This window comes from Danio rerio, chromosome 21 (genome assembly GCF_049306965.1).
Source record: "Danio rerio strain Tuebingen ecotype United States chromosome 21, GRCz12tu, whole genome shotgun sequence".
Lineage (NCBI taxonomy): Eukaryota > Metazoa > Chordata > Actinopteri > Cypriniformes > Danionidae > Danio > Danio rerio.
In genome coordinates, this window is record NC_133196.1 from 29,038,740 (window position 1) to 29,060,069 (window position 21,330).

Below are 21,330 nucleotides of genomic sequence, written 5' to 3' on the forward strand. Positions count from 1 at the left end.
TAAACAACAGATGTTGGCACCCTTTAAATCAGGTAATCCTTCTGACCTTGATGGTTCATGTCTTTTTGGCCAGTGCTCAGGACCCAGGTTTAGGAATGAGGGTCCCTGACTCCAGCGCCCAGGAATGGTAAAACTTTGGAGTCGTTTACCCCTGGTGATATCATCTGCTGGGTGTCAACATAGCGCCAAGTACTATGCTCAGTCAGATCCTGGATTTCTGAGACCCGTGTTCCAACAAAAACTTTAAATCGACATGAATCGGACTGGAGCCACTCTAGCACAGTTGTAGAATCAGTCCATAAAACTATCTGTGATCTCCTCCTTCAGGAGCTTTGCCAGCTGTGCACCTGCTAGTGCAGCACATAACTCCAGTCGAGGTATGGATTGTTGCCTCTTAGGAGCAATTCTTGATCTGGCCATGACAAAGGTTGAATGAATAACATCTGCATATTCCACCAAGTAAGCCACAGCCCCCTAAGCCCGTTCGGATGCGTCTCAGAACACATGTGCTTCGTACTGTTGTTGTGCATCGTGGGGAATAGATGAGTAGCAACGAGGTATGGTTATATCGCTGAGATGTTTTAACTCATTCTCCCATGTGTCCCAGGCCCTGCTGAGATCTTGTGGTAAATTTGGGTCGTCCCAATCTCGCTTTTTAGACCACAACTGTTGAATGAGCACCTTGGCTCGTGTGGTAAAGGGCACAATGAAGCCCAGTGGATCATACTGTGTGGCTAATATTTGATACGCTGTTCTCATTGTCAGGGTAGCATGTTCTATTGGACGATAGTGGTATCCCAGTGTATCAGCAGCACAGTTCCACCTGAGGCCCAGAGTTGGTTCCATTGGATCAGTTCTATTTTGTGCAAGCCATTGTTCTGCAGCTGAAGATCTTGCCTCAGTGGGTAGATGTGAGATCACTGCGGGCTGGTTGCTAGCCCATTGTCTAAGGTCAAAGCCACCTGTAGCTAGTAGGCTGCGCAGTTGATCAACGGACACCCTGGCCTCCGAATAATGATGGACCAAGTGCAGGCCCTGGGAGAAGTTGATCGTTCAGCGACTGACCTTGAGACCTGAATGAGCAATTGAAGACCAGTCTTGGTTTATCATTGTGACACACCAGGTGGTGGGGTATGTACCAGGCCTCTTTAGACTGGTTGATTTCTTCTGGACGAATTTTAGTGACATAGCCTGCTTTAATGAGCTTCTCGATCTCACGAGAGTAGATGGTTGCTTTCTCAGGGTCTCTCTGGAGTTTCCTCTCAATACTTCTCAAAGTAGGCATGACAGATCGAGTCGTACTCGATAGTGTAGAAGCCCCAGGTTTGCGCAGGAGAGGGGTGGCATACCGCTGGATACCCTCCACATTAATTGTCTGTGTTTTGCACTCAAGAAGTTTGATTGCTTCTTGGTCTTCCCTGGATCGAACCACCAGTTTCTCATTTCGATAAGGCAAGATGTCCAGTTGCCATAACTTTTCAACACTGCGATAAAGCAAGTCATTGGGACAGGAGGCCGATGTAAAAAGACACTGCTGTACTGAATTGTGGATTGGTGTGCTCTTCTCTGCTCCTTGTAATGCCCATCCGAGGGCTGTGTGTATTGCAACTGGGCCACCTTTGATTCCTTGGTGGACTGGCTTATCGGCTGTGATAAGATGAACATGATCTGATCCGATCAGTACTAGTGGGCGTACGTTGTGGAAGGACTGTAGAGGGAGCCCTCTAAGGTGAGCATACAGCTTTTGAAGTCTCTGTACTGGATATGATTGCTCAACTAGATCCAAACCGGAAGCTCTGAAGGCGTCAAGTATCTGGAAATGTTTATTGGGTTTGCCTTTTGGGGAAATTAATCTTGGATCCAGAAAGATGGGTAACATCTGCTCGCACTGTGCGTAAAGTCAGTACTTCAGGTTCACCTTTCAACTGAAGCATCTGTGCAGCCATTGGTAAGACAATGGTTCGTTGCGCTCCATCATCTAGTATAGCATAGGTTTCTACTGATTTGAACTTGCCATGTAGCAACACTGGAACCACTTTAAGAAGCACTCTACAGGTCACACTGGCAGGGGTGAGGTAAATACGACTCTCTGGCGTACCTGATGTGTTTGGTTGATCATTAGGTGCGATACGATGGAGCACCTGTAGATGGTGCATGAAATCTTGCACATTTCCAGCATCGCCTTCCATCTGAAATCCACTTATGGAGCTCTGCGACTGACTGCTCTTTGATATTGTCGCAGCGTGTAATGTAATGTTCTGTACTATTGCAGAACAGACATTGTACCTTAAGTGGCTTCCTTTGTTTGTTCTCTTTAGGATGGGTAGGAAGAGCAGTATAATTTGGGGCCGCACCCTGATAAAGTACTAAACTTGTCCCCTTTGTTCTGGCTTGAGTTTTCTCCTTTCCAATACTTGAAGGCCTTTCATGTTGATAGCGTTGCATTAGTCGATTAGACAGCCGCTGCTGCTGTGCTTTGACTTGTAGCCACCCAGCGAAGTCTTGCAGATTATAAGGGTTCAAACTTAAGGCATTAAGTTTTCCCTGCTGTTGTAGGAACTCAATGAAGCCATCTCAAAGGTATTTTGGTAGCTTGCTAAGCAAGCGGTCCACATGCGAGCAACAGTTAAGCTCCATCCCTCTGGGTCCCTCTAGTGACAGCAGCATACTGACCAGAAGATGAACTCTCAAAGCGAAACTCTGAAAGCTATGACCATGATTGGGCTTTACATCTGGTGATGTGAGGATGGCTGCTATTTCACTTTGAGCCAGTTGCTGGGGCTGACCATACTGTAATTGAAGTGCTTGCATAGCTGCTGAATAGGGATATGGATGATGCCTACATGACTGCATTTGTGAGTATGGTGTTGCAATATAGCCATAAGGTGCCATAGAACGTGGATAGACTGGTGTTGGCGAAATCACCTGTGGTTCAAGGGGGTGGAATGATCGTTCTGAATGAGCAGTGCTAGCTTGTTCCTGCCTAGAGAGAGGTCTGGGAGCCTGAGAGGACATGGGCTCATATAGCTGTGACTGTGGCGGATGGGGGACAGGAGATGCCATGCCAGATGAGGGAGGGGAACACAATAAACCTGTAGTTTGTGGACGACTCTGATTGACTGATTCATAAGCAGCATCATGGCTCCCCACCGTTGGTCTAGAAACCATAGCTGACATCTGATGTGACGACTTCTCTGGTCCCATTGATAAGCCTGCAGCAACTTGGTGCTCTGATTGTGGTACTGTGTCCCATAAGGGTAAGGGTGGAGGACTTGATGGATTAGAAGGTGCAGGAGAAGACTGTACTGGTTCATTGTTCTCATTTCCCTGTTCCTCCCTTATGAAAGACGTAATGTGCTCCATCATCTCCTCTCTGCGATGTTTCCGTTTCTTGAGCTGCTCTAATTTCCTGAGAAGACTGTGCATTTCAGCATTTTCTTCTTTGTCCTTCTAGTTTATGGTTTCCATTAATTTAGTTAATGAGTCCATACTCAATAAGTCTGCTTGACTTGGACTGGGTGTGACCAGATGTCTACCTTGACTGGAGGTTACATCTGCTTGACTCGAATACACTGCGGCTGCTGCGCCTTTTGGCTCCTCCATTACGCTTTGAACTGTACTAGAGGTGAGGGCAGGTCGGTGATGGGAGTCAAGGACATAATCCTCTAGATACCTGGGGGCTTGACATTGTCGTAATGGTCTGGCATGAGAAGGAGATGTTGGATTGCCATCTGCTGACATTCTGAAGCAGTCAGTGCTCCGGCTCGAAGGACCATTTGTTGGGGATTGCCCAATTTAGAATGCCAGTTCTTTAAATGTTGCTGACCACTTCAACACTCTGGTTAAGGAGTAGGAGTCAGGAGATAATTTTAATCTTTTATTTATGAGCAGGGAGGTAGTTTCCTGTAATAAACAATAAGTATACGTAAATAATAAAATATCAAACACGAAAATATATATGTACTGACACAATAAATATCCTAAACTAAACAACACAGTATTTGCAGCTCTCTTAAAGTGCAGTCAATAGACTAATGTATGCTGAATGTAAACAGAATATAAATAGACATCAATGACTAAAGCTGCATTATATAAAGGGCATGTGACAGCATAAGGCATAACAAATGTAGAATATAGTAAACTGAATCATAATAAAACAAACAAGATCTCAACGATGACATCGGGATTAGCCGCGATGCTGATGGTAGCAGCACTTTCACTTTTGGTTTATACGGAAACTAATGCTCGCGGCCGATCGCGGGTCATTAACAACATCAAGCACTTAACATCAAGCATACAAGGGTAATTACAAACATGATATGAAGGAACAAACTCACTTGGCAATAACTTTACCCCGTACTTCACAATATCTCACGGATGGCAATCGCGTCTCACTCAGATGAGTCAGCACATTCAACTTCCCATATATGGGCTCAAATATGCATCCTCCGGAAGTTACATCCTACATTCATAATATAAGCCCTTTACAGAACACTCAGTAAATCGAGTTACAGCCATAATATAAAGAATTCAGAACACAGCTTGCATTGTAAGAGGAAGCCTTTGCAACGTGAAGCCGTTCCGTCAAACTTTTCTGGAAAAGCTAACGGTGACTTACGGTAGCTGGAGCATGGGTGACAGTCAGTGGCGGTGGAGTTGTCATTGTGACAGGCGGGGAAGCCGTAAGATTGGGATGACGGAGTTGCTGCATAGCTTTCACCAGTTCCTCAGTGAGAGACGTTAAGTAAAGTTTTTAAGCTAATTTCGAGAGGAGCACGTGATATAATTGACTGCAGCTGGCCACCTATCTACACTCATTAGTTAGCCAATCAGATCTATCCTAACTCACTATAAGTAGCCTAGCTAGATATTACTCCCTTATCTTCGTTTTCCGAAGAAACCCCCCATCCACCCCTTTCTCCTCCTTTTCTCCTTTACAAAAATGGGGAGCTCTCGAGAACCACCTGATCTCGTACTCTCCTAACATGCTCTATGGACCTGGCTGGAGCCCTGGGCTCAACTATCTCCGAGCTCAGGGTTCTTTCCCGGGACAGCATGACAAACCTGCTTACAGTTGTCAAGCAATATGTAAGTATAAACTCTTAAAATGTGTAATTTGCTGGTGATGAGTGGCTAGTTGTGTGGCTTGAGCAGAGAGATCGGTAGAGAAATGTGTTAAAGCTGCTGGATCCTGTATTGGCGAAGTCTTCTGTTGTGATGAACCAGAAGTCATTGGATCCATTTGCAAGCTTTATTAAACACAAACACACAATGCAACAATAAAGGGACAAACCAGGAATCAGGTCGTGAGCAAGCAGAGTTAAGGGCAGGCAGATAACGTTCACAGTCGGTGTAACAGTCTTAAATTCGAGGCAGGCAGATGTCCTTCTTAGTCTGTAAATCTGGCAAGGGTTCAGAACACAGATCAATCAGAATAACAATGGGAAACCGCTCGGTGATGACTGCATGGCAAATTAAGACTTCACACTGAACACTGGCGTGAGTGTGGTTTATAGGCGCTGGGATGATGAGAGGCACCTGAGCCACAATCAGTGACAGGCAGGAGGGCTTATGGGAGTTTGAGTCTGTGAGTCTGATTAGTATTCGGGTGATGGCTCCCTCTGGTGGTGCACAAGAAGATTGGCATCGCCCTCATATACAACAATTTCAAGAGAACTTTAAGGAAAGAAAATGTTTTTGTAAGAAATGTTCTATTACTCCTCATTTCATTACAAGCCAGTTATATGTGAATGAAATAAAATATATATATTTGGTTGTGCAGGTTATATGACTCACCACATTTGCAGAATTTGAAGAATTTAGTTTAATTACTCATTTAAAAATCTGTAGCTTTTCAAAAAGACGGAAGAACATATTGATTTTTTTCGAATTGGTCCTCACGTCTTAATCTACATTTATACAAAAAACTAACCACACACTGATTTGGAAACTGAAACAACAACATACTGAAAACAGTTTAACTACTTCATCCTTCCTGTGTTTCCCTGTTCTTTTAGTGGCACTTTTAAGGGGTCTTGGGGTCTATTGGCAGTAATGTATCTTTGTGCTTGTGAGTGTGTATGGATGTTTCCCAGTACTGGGTTGCAGCTGTAAAGGAATCTGCTGTGTTAAACATATGCCGTATAAGTTGGCAGTCCATTCAGCTGTGGTGACCCCTGATGAATAAAGGGACTAAGCCAAAAAGAAAATGAATGAATGATTGTTTGTGCAAAAACAACATGCAAGATTATGACCCTCAATTAATGAATGCAAAGGGAGAAATTTTTTTTTAACAGATATTGCGTTTAAGGGCTACATCAAATGATTGGACTACAATGAGCTTCTTTTATGACATCATGGCCCTTAAAAAGTACATAAACCCCACCCTCTGTGTTTTTTTTCAATGAGCGATAGACAGTTAACAGATCAGAACACACTGAATCAGCTGGCCAATCAGAGCACATTTTGTATTTCTGAGGCAGGGGCTTAACTGAACCAGAAAGTCATCAGGCTGCTTTTATAAGAATGGAAACCGCTGTGTAGAATATTGTGTAAAAATGAATTAATTGAATAAATAAAATTAAGGACTTTTTTTATAAAGTTCATGTGCAATCCCAACTGACTCAAAATGTACAATGTTTATTTTGTTAGTGCTCATTAATGTTCTTTAGAGCATTAGTCCCCAATCCCTGGGTCTTGGACCAGTACCGGTCTGTGGATCAATTGGTACTATGCCGCACAAGAAATCATTGTTTATTTCCATTTTATTTATGTATCTTTTATTTTGAAAAATCTTTTATTCTAAGAAATGACTGTATTCTCTCGGTTAAATCTCAGTCACTTGAGTGCAAACATTTAACTAAAAGCTATGAATATTAGTAAGAAACAGACATCTTTGAAAAGGCCCAGTGAAGGACCCACGAACTGCCAAGCAATAGATCCCCAACCCATTTGACAACAAATCAAGTGAGTCCAGCATGTCTGTGCAAGAAAAAGATCAACTGCTGGAGATCGCAAATGATGTGATCGCAAATATAGGCGCAAACGACCTAAGTGGTCATTTGCATATCATGTCTTTTCCCGCACGGCTTGCACACGCATATTGGAAGTGACACGCACGCATCTTCCAAGCACAACTACTTGAACATCTTAACTTTTCAGAATGTCATGAGTCACATGACAAGAACTGACCGATGAGCTTCATACTTTGTAAAGAATAAACACATTTCGGTAGACTAATTATATCATACACACACAGAACATGCAAACACTGCAGTGCTTTTTAATTTTGGTAACACTTTATTTTGATTGTCCAATTGAGTATAAGTAGACTGTCTGCTAATTATCTGTTGACACTGCTCCTTCAACAGACATTTAACTGACTATAAGAAACTTTGCAAGTACATGTAAACTTACACTAACCCTAATGTGAGGGAGCCGTAGGTGAAGAAATGGAGACGGATTGAATCCAAAAGCTGGAGGTTTATTAAACAAACAACTAGCATAAAACAAAGGCAGAATCGTGATCATGAACCAGGCAACGACAAGCAAACAAAGAGGCAGTCCAAAAAGGCAAACAAGGCAGAGTCCAAAATCCAAAAACAGTAGTCAAAAGAGTAGGTAAAAAGGTCATAACACAATGGCAGAAATAGCAGTAGGAAACCACTTAGTAGGCAGTGAAACTAGCAATACTTCGCAATGAACACACATACTCAGTGTGCTTATATATGGTACCACAGAGGAAGTACCCAGTCAATATTCAGGAGAGAGCTCCCTCTGGTGGGCGGATGAATGGTAAGCTGCCTTATTCGTTACACCTAACCCAGATCTAACAGTCTACTTATTGACCTTATTCTAAAATGCGGAAGTGCGCCTGTTTTTGCGATTGTCTTAGAACATCCGTTTCAGTCGCCTATGGGAGAAATGACAAGGAATAATAAACGGCAAAAAACGGTCAAACTACTTGCTCTACAAAAAAATGTTTGCATGACTATACAGACCAAGTATGGTCTGTATAGTTAATGTCTAAAAATGAATGGAAGTGAATGAGAGCGGAAGTCTCGTGCCAAAAAGATTCAAATGGCAGCGCCCGCTCGTCTGCGGAGAATAAGGTCAATAATCTTATGAGAATTGGTTGGCATGTAGGTGCAATGAAACTTACATTCAACAAACGGAACATTAAAATAAAGCATGACCTTAATTTTTCATTAAATAAAACTACATCAGAGTTGCAAAAATGTTTTGTGAGCTTGTCATCCTCTGAGCAATCTACGTACACCTACACCCACCCCTTTTACCTTATCCTGATATAAAGGTTGAGGGCCACTGCTTTGGATGAACAATTAATCAGTGTGAGTTATCCCACTGAACAAAATGTTTGTTTTGGTGATCTTCAATCAAAGTCTGACCATTTGCTTCTGCGTTTAGAATTATTATTCTTCTTTAATCATTTTGGCAGCTTTAGTCAAAATATTCTTAACCATGCCCTCCGGTATTTTGTTACGAGGGGATGATGCACAGAAAGACCACCAGTTTAAAAGAGTAAACAAAGAAGCCTCAGGGCTTACGCTCTTGTCCCTCCAAGATAATAAAGATTACAAACCTATTACCATTACTGCCTTGGGGCACACCTGAAGAAAATCAGTGGCCTGACGGATTGGTTCTAGCGTGTTGTGAATACAGTGTTGATCTAGAGCTGTGAAACTCTCTGTTGGAATTCAAGCTTGAACCTCTTTTAAAAAGACTAGAAATTGAGAGATGCAATGATTGTCATATTCATGAGGTGAGGGATGATAAGAAGAGTGAGTGGCAGTTCAGATCAGCTCTGTCTTTACAGAAAGAAAGACTAATGGAAGAACAAGAGGAGGATGTTCAATAATCAGCCGCTAACTTGATCAACTTATCAATTCAATTAGCTCTGATTGAATGAAATCTAGTGGACGGAATATAAAAAGCTTGTGGGAATTTTTCTAGTACTAAGTCACTTGTGAGGTATAAAAAGAAGCTAAAATGTCATTAAGTCACAGACAAAGAGCCTTGTGGGAGACATAAAGGTGTGAGTAGAGAATTGAGTTTTGATAAAGGCAGAGGAAATAAGGCCACATGTCCTAATGAGATTGACTTTAATTTATTTTGGGGTTTTCAAAGTCTCAATGCTTTGTTAAACCACCAACAGTAAAATTAAATGTAATTAAAAGTAAAAACACATAGTCCTTATTTCGCCGCTTTATGTGGTTTTAAGAAAGGCTGTTTAATAATATTATGTAATTTAGTTTGATCTCAGAAAATTATTTACAGAATTAGATTTGTTTTTTGAAGATGACATTAATTATAATTATTATTTTAGTCTTTAGTATTTTAGGCCTACATATATGTATATCAGGGGTCATCACAGTGGAATGAACCATCAGCTATGTTTTACGCAGCGGATGCTCTTCCAGCTGCAAACACATGCATTCACTATGGCCAGTTCACCTATAGAGCATGTCTTTGGACTGTGGGGGAAACCGGAGCACCCAGCAGAAACACATGCGAACACAGGGAGAACATGCAAACTTCGCATAGAAATGCCAACTGACCTAGCCAGGGCTGGAACCAGTGACCTTCTTGCTTTGAGGCGACAGTGCTAACCACTGAGCCACCCACAATTTATCTAATTTTGTTTAGAATTAGTTCTTACAAAAAAGACCTAAAGTTACAGTATCAAACGCTTCAAGATTATGAAGGTTCTGAGCTACTAATAAAATGGAACTGGGGTCTTTCAGATTGCCAAATGGATCATGAGGGTTAAGGATATTTTATCTCAAGCAGTGAAATTCTCAGGCTCTGTGAAATGCAGGAAGCACTCAGTTCAGCATATAACAAGGCACACTGCACCTCTGCCTCTGTATCCCAAAATAACACAAAGGTGGGTCTTTAAGACGGTAATACTCTTCAGAAATGATGCAAGATACGCCTGTTATTTTTGTTGACATCGCTTCCAACTTGGTGTGGGTTCTTCAACCTAAGCTGAACTGAAAAACCAGAGATGATGCCTTTTGAAACGATGGATAAATGTTCAGTCACAGCACACTATATAGACAGCTTTGAAAACAGAATGAGCTGTATTTAGTATATCTGCTCTTTGTCTGATAGCACACTGTTTTACTGCTGAGAGAAGCAGTAGGTCCGTGTACATTTTGTTCATTTGTTTTCCATTTTCAAACGGAGTAAAGGAAATGGACAAAACGGCCGTTTTTCCGTTTTTTCTTTTGCTCACGAGAAAACGAAAAAACGACATTTTGGCTGGATTTTCGTTTTTTTGTTTAGGGTAGGAAAGGGATAAACGACTTTAAAATTCATTTTACACATGTAGGCGGTGCTGAAACGCCCACTTTCCTTTAATTGGTCAACCAAATCTGAGCTCGTGACGTCGCCCTCAAAATAAAAGCCTTACACGCAGGCTTTTGTTTATTATTATTTAATTATATATAAACTAAGTTTACATATTCTATCATTTCAACCACACAGAGTTAGCAGGCTTACATTCATTGCGTATGTATAAATTAAATAAAAACGTAAGTTAGCAGTATTCTTAGACATTTGTCATTAAAATAAGATCATAGTTCACTGCCAAGATTCTTGCTGCTGTGCACCTGATGCTGAGCAAAGATAGCCATTTCCGAGCAGCACCTGGTTTGTATGATTTTTTCAGAGCAGGGGCTTTATAATAATAATAATAATTATTATTATTATTATAATAATTATTATTATTATTATTATTATTATTATTATTATTATTATTATTATTATTATTATTATTATTATCACTTACTAGTGTTTTGATTGTTTAGTTTTTTTTTTCTTTTTAATAGTTGTTAGCAGAAGAACCAGAATAAGAACGCATTGGGCCCTGCTATAAAAACAAAGGGTACCATTTGTTTTTATTTTATTTCTTCCTATTTTAATTATATATTGTAATTATTTATTTGATAATTAATATTATTTTATTGCAACGCCAAAGTAGGCCTGTCTTACTATTTTTTGTAATTTGCTGTTATTGTTATTGTAGGCTACATGGCAGGCTTTGCGAAATATTTTAAATAACATTTAATCATAACCTTACTAATTCGAGAGCCGAACCTAAAAAAGTTTAAGTGCAATAAGCCTGTACAATAAAGTGAGTCTCTTTTATGGCTACACTACTGAATTAGAGGACACAATCTCAAAACTTGATGCTTATTTACATTATCTAAAGTCATTTCTTATGAGGTAGGATCTGTTGTTGTAAAGCTTATATATTTTCATTTTAATACGCAAATAATTTTCTTTAATTTGTAATAGGCCTTTTGTCCCTCATTGCATAAAATAACCAGCCTTTGTATTTAATATATTTGTAAATTGTTCATCCAGTTTGACGCAAGCTAAACAACATTTTGGCCTGTTTTGCTTAATAGCCTAAATGAGTGATTGAAATCCTTATAGTTTTCATGGAGAAACAAATCATCCATCCACACAGTTTTGTATAGGACTTGTGTGAACAAAAATATAGACTTCATCATAGCCAATAGTAAAATGTATCTGTTTAGAACCAATTTTTTTTGGTATAATTAAAAATATTAAAAATACAATAAAAATAAAAAGGAAGAATAACATTTGAAGTGCAATGCTTCAAAATAAGATCCACGCTGCATGCAGCGCCAAAACACAAACAGGTTTGTTTGTTTAATAAAATAATAACATGAAATTAAAGTGAAATATTCATAGTTCCATAACCTGTATTATAACTGTATTTAGCCGCTCATTCTGTCTTTATATTCTGCTCTGTGTTTGTCATAAAGTCAGCTCAATGCAGGTTTTGTATCAAAATCTGACTCTGATGGCAACTCTGCCTCTACAGTTGAGTAAAACCCTCAGTGGTTCATCATAAACTTTTTATCGATCATTTTCCCACGATTGACGGCAAGAACAAGCGCAGAAGCGTCTGATTGACAAGCAGCACCTACATGTGACATGTCAAAACGCCAAATAGGAGGAATCTGTGCCGCATTTTCTAAACGTACTAAAACGTACTATCTGTATTTAGCTGTTGGCTTGTACTGTGGCTCTAAACTGTCAAAACACCTCTGATAAAGGCTTTTTCAGACATGACATATTTTTACATGTGTACATCCCTGTAACATGTTTTATTCATGACCATTTGAGCTGGTTTCAGTCCTTAGCTTTTTCATTTTCATTTTATTTAAATATATCTTGCTTGTTAATTAAATACCATTTTGTTATTTAAACTATTATTTTTATGCAACAATCAACTTGCATGTTGCAGTTTTTCTCAGTCGCTTTGATGCATTTCTCACAACACTATTTACATTTGCACAAGAGGTCATGCATTTCTCAAAACAATTAGTCATTTGTGCACATCCTAGTAGCAGTTTCTCATTCCTTTCGTCAAATTGCAAATGCTTTTGGACATACATCAATTGCTTTCATACAACTCTCTGCTATTTATACCATTATCACTTGCTTATGTCATGTCAGTAAAAATTAATTAAACTTGTAAATGCTGAATAGTCATTCCATATAAAACTAACGGTCCTCATTTCATTACTTGAGTCATTACATACAAAAATGTTGAACAAGTTGTCAAAATCTTGCAAGCTAATTTTATTTTAAAAAATGTTTAAATCTTTATTTTACTGAAAATGTCTTCAGTTTCATGAATGATTTACAGACCTGTGTATGTATGTTGGTTCAGTTCCAATATGTTCTGCAATATTGTTTACAGTTGTGCACAGCTCTACCTAAAGGAAATGTATGTTTGTTGTAAATAAGGGTGTATTCATTCTTCTGCACAATGCTGTGAAAAAATTCAAATTGTAAAGAGCAAATGCAGAAAAAATGTGAAACACACATATTCAGTGTCTTGTACTCAGATACCTCACTAAATGCAGTGATGTCTAACTTTACTGTAGTTTTCAATTGGCTGTGCTAATAGTATATAGTACTATCTTTAGATTTTTTTTAGGAAGTTTCACCAAAATCTGACTTTTTTTGCATTGAAAAAATGTACAGAGTAAACTGTCATGATGAAAACATGACTAAGCCATTTGACTATCTTGTTCATAAACAGTGGTGTCAGGACTTTTCATCTTGATGATACTGACACTTTGATTGACATCAATACTTGGTTTTGAGGAATGAACTCTCCATTTTTAGCATGTGATGCGCTTTTGCAGGTTATCAGCTAGGTTTTGCAGTTTGTACTAATTGTTTTGAGAAATGCATCAACTGTTGTGCATAAATGCACTGGTGTTGTGAGAAACGCACCAAAGCGACTGAGAAAAACTGTAATTTGCTATGAAGAAAAGGAAATAATTTTTTGCATGCTGATTTATGTGACGTCGTGAATATAGGTCTATAATCACCTTGCAATTTTGAAGCTATAGCTTTTTTGCTTTGTGTATAGGCTATTCAGTTCATAAGAGCAGTTCAATCTTTTATGAAGTTTGCTGTATAAAATTTAACAATTAAAAAATATTTATGATTATCGGCCTATACATATCGGCTATCTGCCTCCAAGTCTGAAGAATTATCGGTTATCGGTATCGGCCAAAAAATCCATATCGGTGCATCCCTAACTCTAATGGTTGGGTTAAGGTTTGAGGAAGATGTATACGTTAATAATGATGACGGTTAGGTTGAGGGTTGTGGTAGGTATAGACGTTAATAACGCTGATGGTTGAGTTTAGGGTTGGGGTAGGTGTAGATGTTAATAACTGTGATGTTTGGGTTTAGGTGTGGAGTAGGTGTAGGCACTTATAACTGATAATAATAGAGCCATCTTGCCAACAACAAAATTTTGACAAATTTTTTAATAAAGTGCCACCCTACTAGGCCTACAAGTGACACCCCTGCATGTTACGCCCTTGTCTTGCAGTCCCTAAGCAATTTTTATATTCGCATCTAGACATAAACCTGAAACCTGCAGAAAGCACTGTATTACATATGCCAGGCCAGTAGTTGGCGTTGTACACCTTATTAGTTAACAGTAGCTGTAGTGAAGTAACAAACAGCTCTTTGTGGGCAGGAATTTATTCTCTAAATTACCATGACTGTATGTTGCTCCTTATTCATAATGACATCAGCTTACATACAGATGCAAACAAGAATAATAAAGTAAATTCATACTGTCTAAAGAAGCTAATAAAATAGCATTTGTCTCATTTCTCTCCACAGAGATTCGAGAGGCTTTCCGAGTTCTGGACAGGGATGGGAACGGGTTCATCTCGAAGCAGGAGCTGGGAATGGCCATGCGCTCTCTGGGGTACATGCCCAGTGAGGTGGAGCTGGCGATTATCATGCAGAGACTGGACATGGACGGTGAGTCAGTCTCTGTCTACACCTCGATCGTTCTCCAATCATTCACCTGCACCTCTCACACAAACAAAAGAGCATCTTTCTGTCTTACGATCATCTGTTAAAACAGCTTTACAACCCGTCACGGACCTCTTCCAGTCCATTCGCTGGAGAGATATATATGACACCCTGAGCAGTTTGTGCTACAGCAATCATAGAACTGAATGAGCTACAATATTTCCAGGGCAGCAGGTAATAAATAGGTGAATTCTGTGAGCTGAATTCTGAGGAACCTTCATTGTACTGTGTATATTTGTATGTGTGTGTGTGGGGGAGGGGGGTATACTGTTTATATGGAGCAAGAGAGAGAAAAAGTGTGTTTCTGGGGGTCCCTGAAGTGTTGACTGGATGGTTAGATAATATGCATTGGTTTGGCTTATCAAGCAACATTGAAAGTTGTTGCTCTTGATTCAGACATTTTGTTTAAGCATTTAATGAAACTTTAAAGTCACTTAAGGTTGTATAATGATTTTGTATATCTCTGGCCAGTGTTGTAATTTTTCATAAAGCTTGCAAAATCTGGTAGCCTGACGTCCTGGGGCTATTGTTTTTTTATCAGGCTACCAAAATCTATCTACACGCTGTTCGTGTGTTCTCCCACAAAGTGGATAATTATGTGTGTGCTGTGCTTCTGAATCCACTTGTTGATAATAAAGGAGAAAAGCCACAATATTATCAACTACCTCCCAAATAACGCATTGTTTCTGTCAGTTTAATCGCTTGTACTAAATGTGCGGCACTGAAGCACACAAACACTCGTCAATCACTAAGAGATTGCACTCACATTATATTCAGATACAGTAATAGCCTAAGCTAAGTTTTAAATGTAATTATCATATGTTTCATATTTAAATCACTTTAAAGTGTCTAAAGCAGCAGCATAAACAGAACACCCTGATTCGTTCCGTTAGCTCACATGCCAGCTCCAAATAATGACTTCTACAATATTACATTTATTCAGGGACTATAAAAATGTATTAATAAATTAATAAACGTAAAATGAAAATAATTGTTTTAGAATGCATTTATTACCTGTTTGTACAAAACTGTAGTTTAATAGGACATATCTTTCTTTGGGTTTGTAAACAAGCCTTAGGCCTGTGTAAGCTTTGCAATTAAAAAAATATATATCTCTATGCAATTATTCAACATTAAGATTTCGATGCGTTAGTTAGCCATTCAGACTGTAAAGAAAAAAAATTTCACTCACGGAGTGCATGCGTCTCCGTAAAAAGCATGTACAATTTTCCATGTTGGTTTTTTCAGATTTAAAGGCTAGCAGCAAGTTAGTTAAATAAGAAATAATACAAAATAACCACAAGGGAACATTCTATATACTCTGTAACATATTGGAATGTCTTTAAAGCTGCAAAAAAATAACCTGAATTAATATTATTCATTCATTCATTCATTTTCTTTTCAGCTTAGTCCCTTTATTAATCTGGGGTCGCCACAGCGGAATGAACTGCCAACTTATCCAGTATATGTTTTACGCAGCGGATGCCCTTCCAGCCGCAACCCATCACTGGGAAAAATCCATTCACACTCATTCACAGACATATACTACGGACAATTTATCTTACCCAATTCACCAATACCGCATGTCTTTGGACTGTGGGGGAAATCGGATCACCCGGAGGAAACCCACACGAACATGGGAAGAACATGTAAACTCCACATAGAAATGCCAACTGACCTAGCCGAAGCTCGAACCAGTGACCTTCTTTCTGTAAGCCGATCGTGCTACTCACTGCGCCACCGTGATGCCCCACTTAACAATAATGTTTTGGTTATTCCATTTGTTTTTCCATTTCATTAAATGTAATAATGTAAACTTTAAAAAGTTAAATAATACAATTTGGTTATTTAAAAATTAATATATAGCCTACATTAAATGCCATTATATCTTTTTATTTAGTTAATATATGTTTTTGTTTTTTATTTAATAATAATGTATTTTCTATTTGGGCTGCTTAGATTTATATTTGGGCTACCAAAAGAGTGAGAAATTTTGCATGCCCTGCTTAAAGGATTGAATGACGAAAATTGATTTTATATGCTCACCGTTTATATGCTGTAAATAGTTTTTATAAGATTTCATAGATTTCATACGGTCAATGTAAGGTCAAGTGCAATCACCTTAGGAGACAATTAAATTACATTTTAATTATTAATGAAAAGGTATTCATTAAGCAGCCACAAGTTGATCTGAATTTTAATTGGCCTTCCTCATGATAATTGATTTATTGAATTGATCTGCGCAAGAAACCCCTGGCAGCTGAAATGTGAGTGGAAATATAATTGTCAGTTTCATATGCAATGGTTAGATCGAGTGAATTTGAATCAGATCTGTAGCCTATTACTTAGCCTATTAGCTGAGCTGAAGTTGTAAAAAAAAAACCTGCATAATAAAGCAGTCAGCAAAGCAGTGCAGATCTTATTAAATTAAACAAAGTTCCTGTGACTTAGGTAGATGTAACTTATTGATCCCTGAAGGGCAATGGTGGTTTCCTCAATTAATTATATTCAGCTCTCTTCTGTTCTTTAGCTGATATAAAGAACTTTCCCCCCACAAGGCACAATATGGTAAATCAAATCAATTTTGATCAGTCAGAACATTTTTGACTTTCTGATTTTGCTGCTAGGGCAAAAAAAAAAAAAAAAAAAACTCTTGCTACATGTAATGTATAAGATATTTTAATAATTGTAGCTTTATAATGTTATATCTAAGTACACATTAAGTAGTTTTTATGATCAGATTAATCAAGCTAACATCAGACAATATCTAGCTCAGAAATGACTTTCAGACAGCAGCGGGTGTCTGAAACAACACACAATGTGATCTGATGGGGTTTAGCATATGAGACAGCGTTTTGTGTAGATTTATATGCTAAAAGCTAGCTACTTAGACTAACAATGGCCATTATGGATGCTCATTATGCTTATGAAAATAGTAGAGACCAACTGAACAACTTACAGTTTCTATTTGTGCTGTATTTATTTTTTAAAGATTTAAAATAATTTAAATAAAAAAGGTACACCAGCTAGGAATCGATCTCCATCCATCCACTGATCACAAAGTTAGTGGTGCAAACTTGTGTTGTATTAGAAATTGTATTAGAATTAGACTGAACATTGTTTCATTAATCTATTAAGTTGATCTACAGGGGTGGGATAATGAAACTAAAACATTGGCCAATTATTGTTGGGGGTTTCGTTGCTAAATTTCACTATCCTGGATGCCATTCTTTATTGATTGAACATTCCACCAGTAAGGTAGAGTGTGAAGGATTAATTAACAGAGTAATATCAATTGCAATGCAAACAGAATTATGGGTGGCATATCCTTGTTCAAAAGAGGACAAATTGTTGGTGCGCATCTCGCTGACCAAGACAGCAAGTCTTTGTGATGTATCAAGAGCCACAGTATTCAGCGTAATTTAAGCAAACCACCAAGAAAAATGAATCACATCCAACAGAAACATGTTTTGTTCTCTGATGAGTCCACCTTTACTGTCTTTCCCACATTCTGGGGAGTTACAGAGTGGAGAGGAAGTGTACCATCCAGAATGCTGCATGCTCAAAGTGAATAATGGGAGTGGTACAGTTTATAGTTTGGGCTGCAATATCATAACATTCCCTAGACTCAATACTTGCTAGATGAGTCACTGCCAAGGACTACCAAACCATTCAGGAGGACCATATGCACCCAATGATTCAAACATTGGCGGTGCTGTGTATCAGGATGATAATGCATCAATACAAACAGCAAGACTGGTGACAGAGTGGTATGATGAACATGAAAGTGAAGTTGAACATCTTTCATGGCCTACACAGTCACCAAATCTACATATTTTTCAGCCACTTTGGAGTGTTTTGGAGGAACAAGTCAGAAAATGTTTTCCTCCACCAGCCTTACATAGTGACTTGGCCACTATTCTGCAACAAGAATGGCTCAAAATCCTTCTGGCCACTGTGTAGTCTTGTATCTGTCATTCCCAAGATGAAATGATTGGCTGCAAATGGAGGCCGTACACCATACTAATCAATCATTGTGGTCTAAAACCAGGCATTTCAGTTTCTTTGTCCAACTGCTGTATATCAGTGGCTCTAAACCGTTTTCACTCCAAGGCCTTCCATTTTCAACAGCAATGTTCATAGGCCCTCCTTTTTCTTTTCTTTCAATTGTTTTTGAATAATAAATGCTGTGATTAGATTCCTGCCCTTGCATGTCTACTTATTATATCCGTGTTTGGGCTTGTTGTTCCTGTTTGGCTCATAAATTAGTCAAGTTCAGTATGTAATTAGAATTGGGTATTTATATTTTGGTATTATATGATATTTGGATTAATTTTGGTTTATTGTTTGCTGTTTTTTGTTCTAGTAAGATCTGACATCATGAATGATGAGTCAAGATTTCTGCCACTTTTTAAACACTTTTAAATTCTAACTCAGAAATGTTCTGTTCTTTCTGCAGGTGATGGACAGGTGGACTTTGATGAATTTATGACGATATTGGGACCTAAACTGGTTTCCTCTGAAACTAGAGAGGGCTTCTTAGGCAGCACTATAGACAGCATATTCTGGCAGGTATGAGGAACATTCATCTATTTTATATACCTTCTCTTCTTCATTGTTTGGGCACGCATTTGTATTCTGAGCACGCGGGTAAGAATACGGGTCACGCACTGCCCTCTCCACCTGCTTCCTCCGTCCCGTGACAACTGCTCAATATGATTCTTCCCACACCACAGGCTTCAAAGTGAACAGACACATCTGCCCATTTCAAAGTCAACATTCCTTCATAAGGACAGGAAACTCTAGATTCAATTCCAAGAGATTTCCGTGAGAGTCAAGCGAGGCATATTAATTGAAAGATTTGCCACTTGAAAAGGCAAGTATAGATCTGAATTAGTCATCAGAGGCATATGGACAGTGGTTTCTCTCTCTCTCTCTGATTTTTTAGGCCTTCGTTTCAACTTTTATTAATGGGTCAAGATTGAAGCTCTGAAACTTTGATGAACTGTAATTATGATTACTATTATTCTAGTTGTAAAAGCTTTCATACTCAACACAATCACTATTTTACTATTATTGACAATAACAGTGGCAACTTTGTATAACTGTCAAAGCAGAACAGTGTAATAAATTGTAAAATTAAGTGATTTAAGTGACTCTGGCTGCCGTCATTTGAAATCTCTAGCAGTTGATATTTTTCTCACACAGACATGCTGGATTCACCTGATTTGCTGACAAATCGGATCCATTCCTTGGCAGTTTGTGGTTCCTTCACTGGGCGTTTTCCCAAAGATGCTTTTGAATACGTCTTTTTCTTACTCATTTTGCTTGATTTTGGGTTAAATTGTGTCGCTCAAGTGACCCGAGAGAGAATAGAGTCTTTTTTTTTAATGAAAGATTTTTCAAAATAAAACATTGTTCAGATTCAGATGATAAATAAAATTTAAATATTTATTATTTCTTGTGCAGCCTGGTATTTAGGCTATATTTTATATATCCAAAATAACTGTGTGCTTAATGCAAAACAGAAAAATAAATGGAAAAATATGCATTATTATTTTGTGAAACTTCAAAAGAAGCCTAAAAGACTTCACATTAGGTTGTTGTTTTGGATTTTCATTTGGATGTTCATCCAGCTCGACCGGACTCCAAGTGATGCATTTTGGATGTGGAGCCATGCGCAAAGTTATAAAAAATAAATTGCACATAAACAGCCAAAAGTGAACCATCACACCAAAAGCAAACTTTTGCCAATAACACAATGATCTCACATTCACTACATGCTCCCAAGTGAACTTTTGACTGCATCTAATATAAATCAACCTTAACAAAAGCAGTACTTTACAAATCTATTGCATGCAAGATAAATAATCGTCAAAATAGAGGGATAGTTCGCCCCAAAATGAACATTTTACTCTGAAATAGTTTACTCTCCCTTGTGTCATTTTAAACCTTTATGAGTTTCTTTCTTCTAAATAAGAAGATAATTTAAAGAATGTTGAATGCTGGGACCAGTCGAGTTCCATAGGATAGGGAAAAATCTACTATGGAAGTCAACGGGTGTCAATTACCAGCATTTTTCAAAATATCTTTTTCTTTGTGTTCAGCAGAAGAAAGAAACTGAATTTTTAATTTCATGGGTGAACTATCCCTTAAGTTATAAATAGGACTTTTGCATCTGGACAGCTGTAATGTTAATTTTAAAAATGTATAAACGCAAATAGGTATAATTCTTAAATTAAAACTTCAGTCATTATAAGTTCAGGTGAGTACGTGCATGATTGTATTCAAACAAAAGCATTCATTATTATTTGCCTATATGGTGCTTTAGCCATTACAAATTTAGAACATTGCTGTATTTCTATGGCAAATTAACTAAAATGTCTGTCTTTCCCATCACTAATTTAAGTAGTATTAAAATGATATTATCAGTTTATATGTGTGTACACAAAGGCCTTAAACACTTGAACCCTCCTAATTGCTGTGTGCAAAGTTATGTCCATAAGATTTTTGACCGAAGGAGTAGCATCTGGCTTTATATTTGCATGTTTGTGTGTAGTGTATTTCTCTCTGAACGGTTTGTGTAGGAGTGTAAAACAGCAAGGTCACAGACACCGGTGTCTCAAAGGTGATTTAAATGCTCATCTCAACACACCTTTAGTGGGACACAGTGACTCATAACTGCAACAGTAATCCATGTAAGAGCATCACCGCCGCATACCAAACACCCTCTGCCTCTCTGATCATATTACAGCCCAATACAAGTCTAATCATGGCACAATGACAAAACCTCCGGGGAAATATTGTTTTGACAGCGCGACTTATTGAGATTTCTCATATGTCTTCTAGAAATCCTACACAACCTCTGTCGAAAGTTTTTTTTTTTTTTTTTTTTTTAGAAATGAATATTTTTATTCA

The 21,330-nt window shown here is 38.3% G+C and overlaps 1 protein-coding gene across 8 annotated transcripts in view; it reads left to right on the forward strand.

The window, feature by feature from the left end:
- Positions 1-21,330, forward strand: part of caln2 (calneuron 2) — a 97,139-nt gene that overhangs the window by 25,258 nt on the left and 50,551 nt on the right. For 3 of the 8 annotated variants that reach the window (XM_068216058.2, XM_001343005.9, XM_021469085.3), the window contains exons 3-4: positions 14,215-14,358; positions 18,872-18,984. In XM_068216058.2, the coding sequence (XP_068072159.1) occupies positions 14,215-14,358; positions 18,872-18,984 (257 nt within the window). Of the gene's footprint in view, positions 1-14,214; positions 14,359-18,871; positions 18,985-19,148; positions 19,562-19,620; positions 19,966-21,330 lie in introns of those variants that run through there. The other 5 variants (XR_012397195.1, XM_073935878.1, XM_073935877.1 and 2 more) reach the window with 5 other exon arrangements.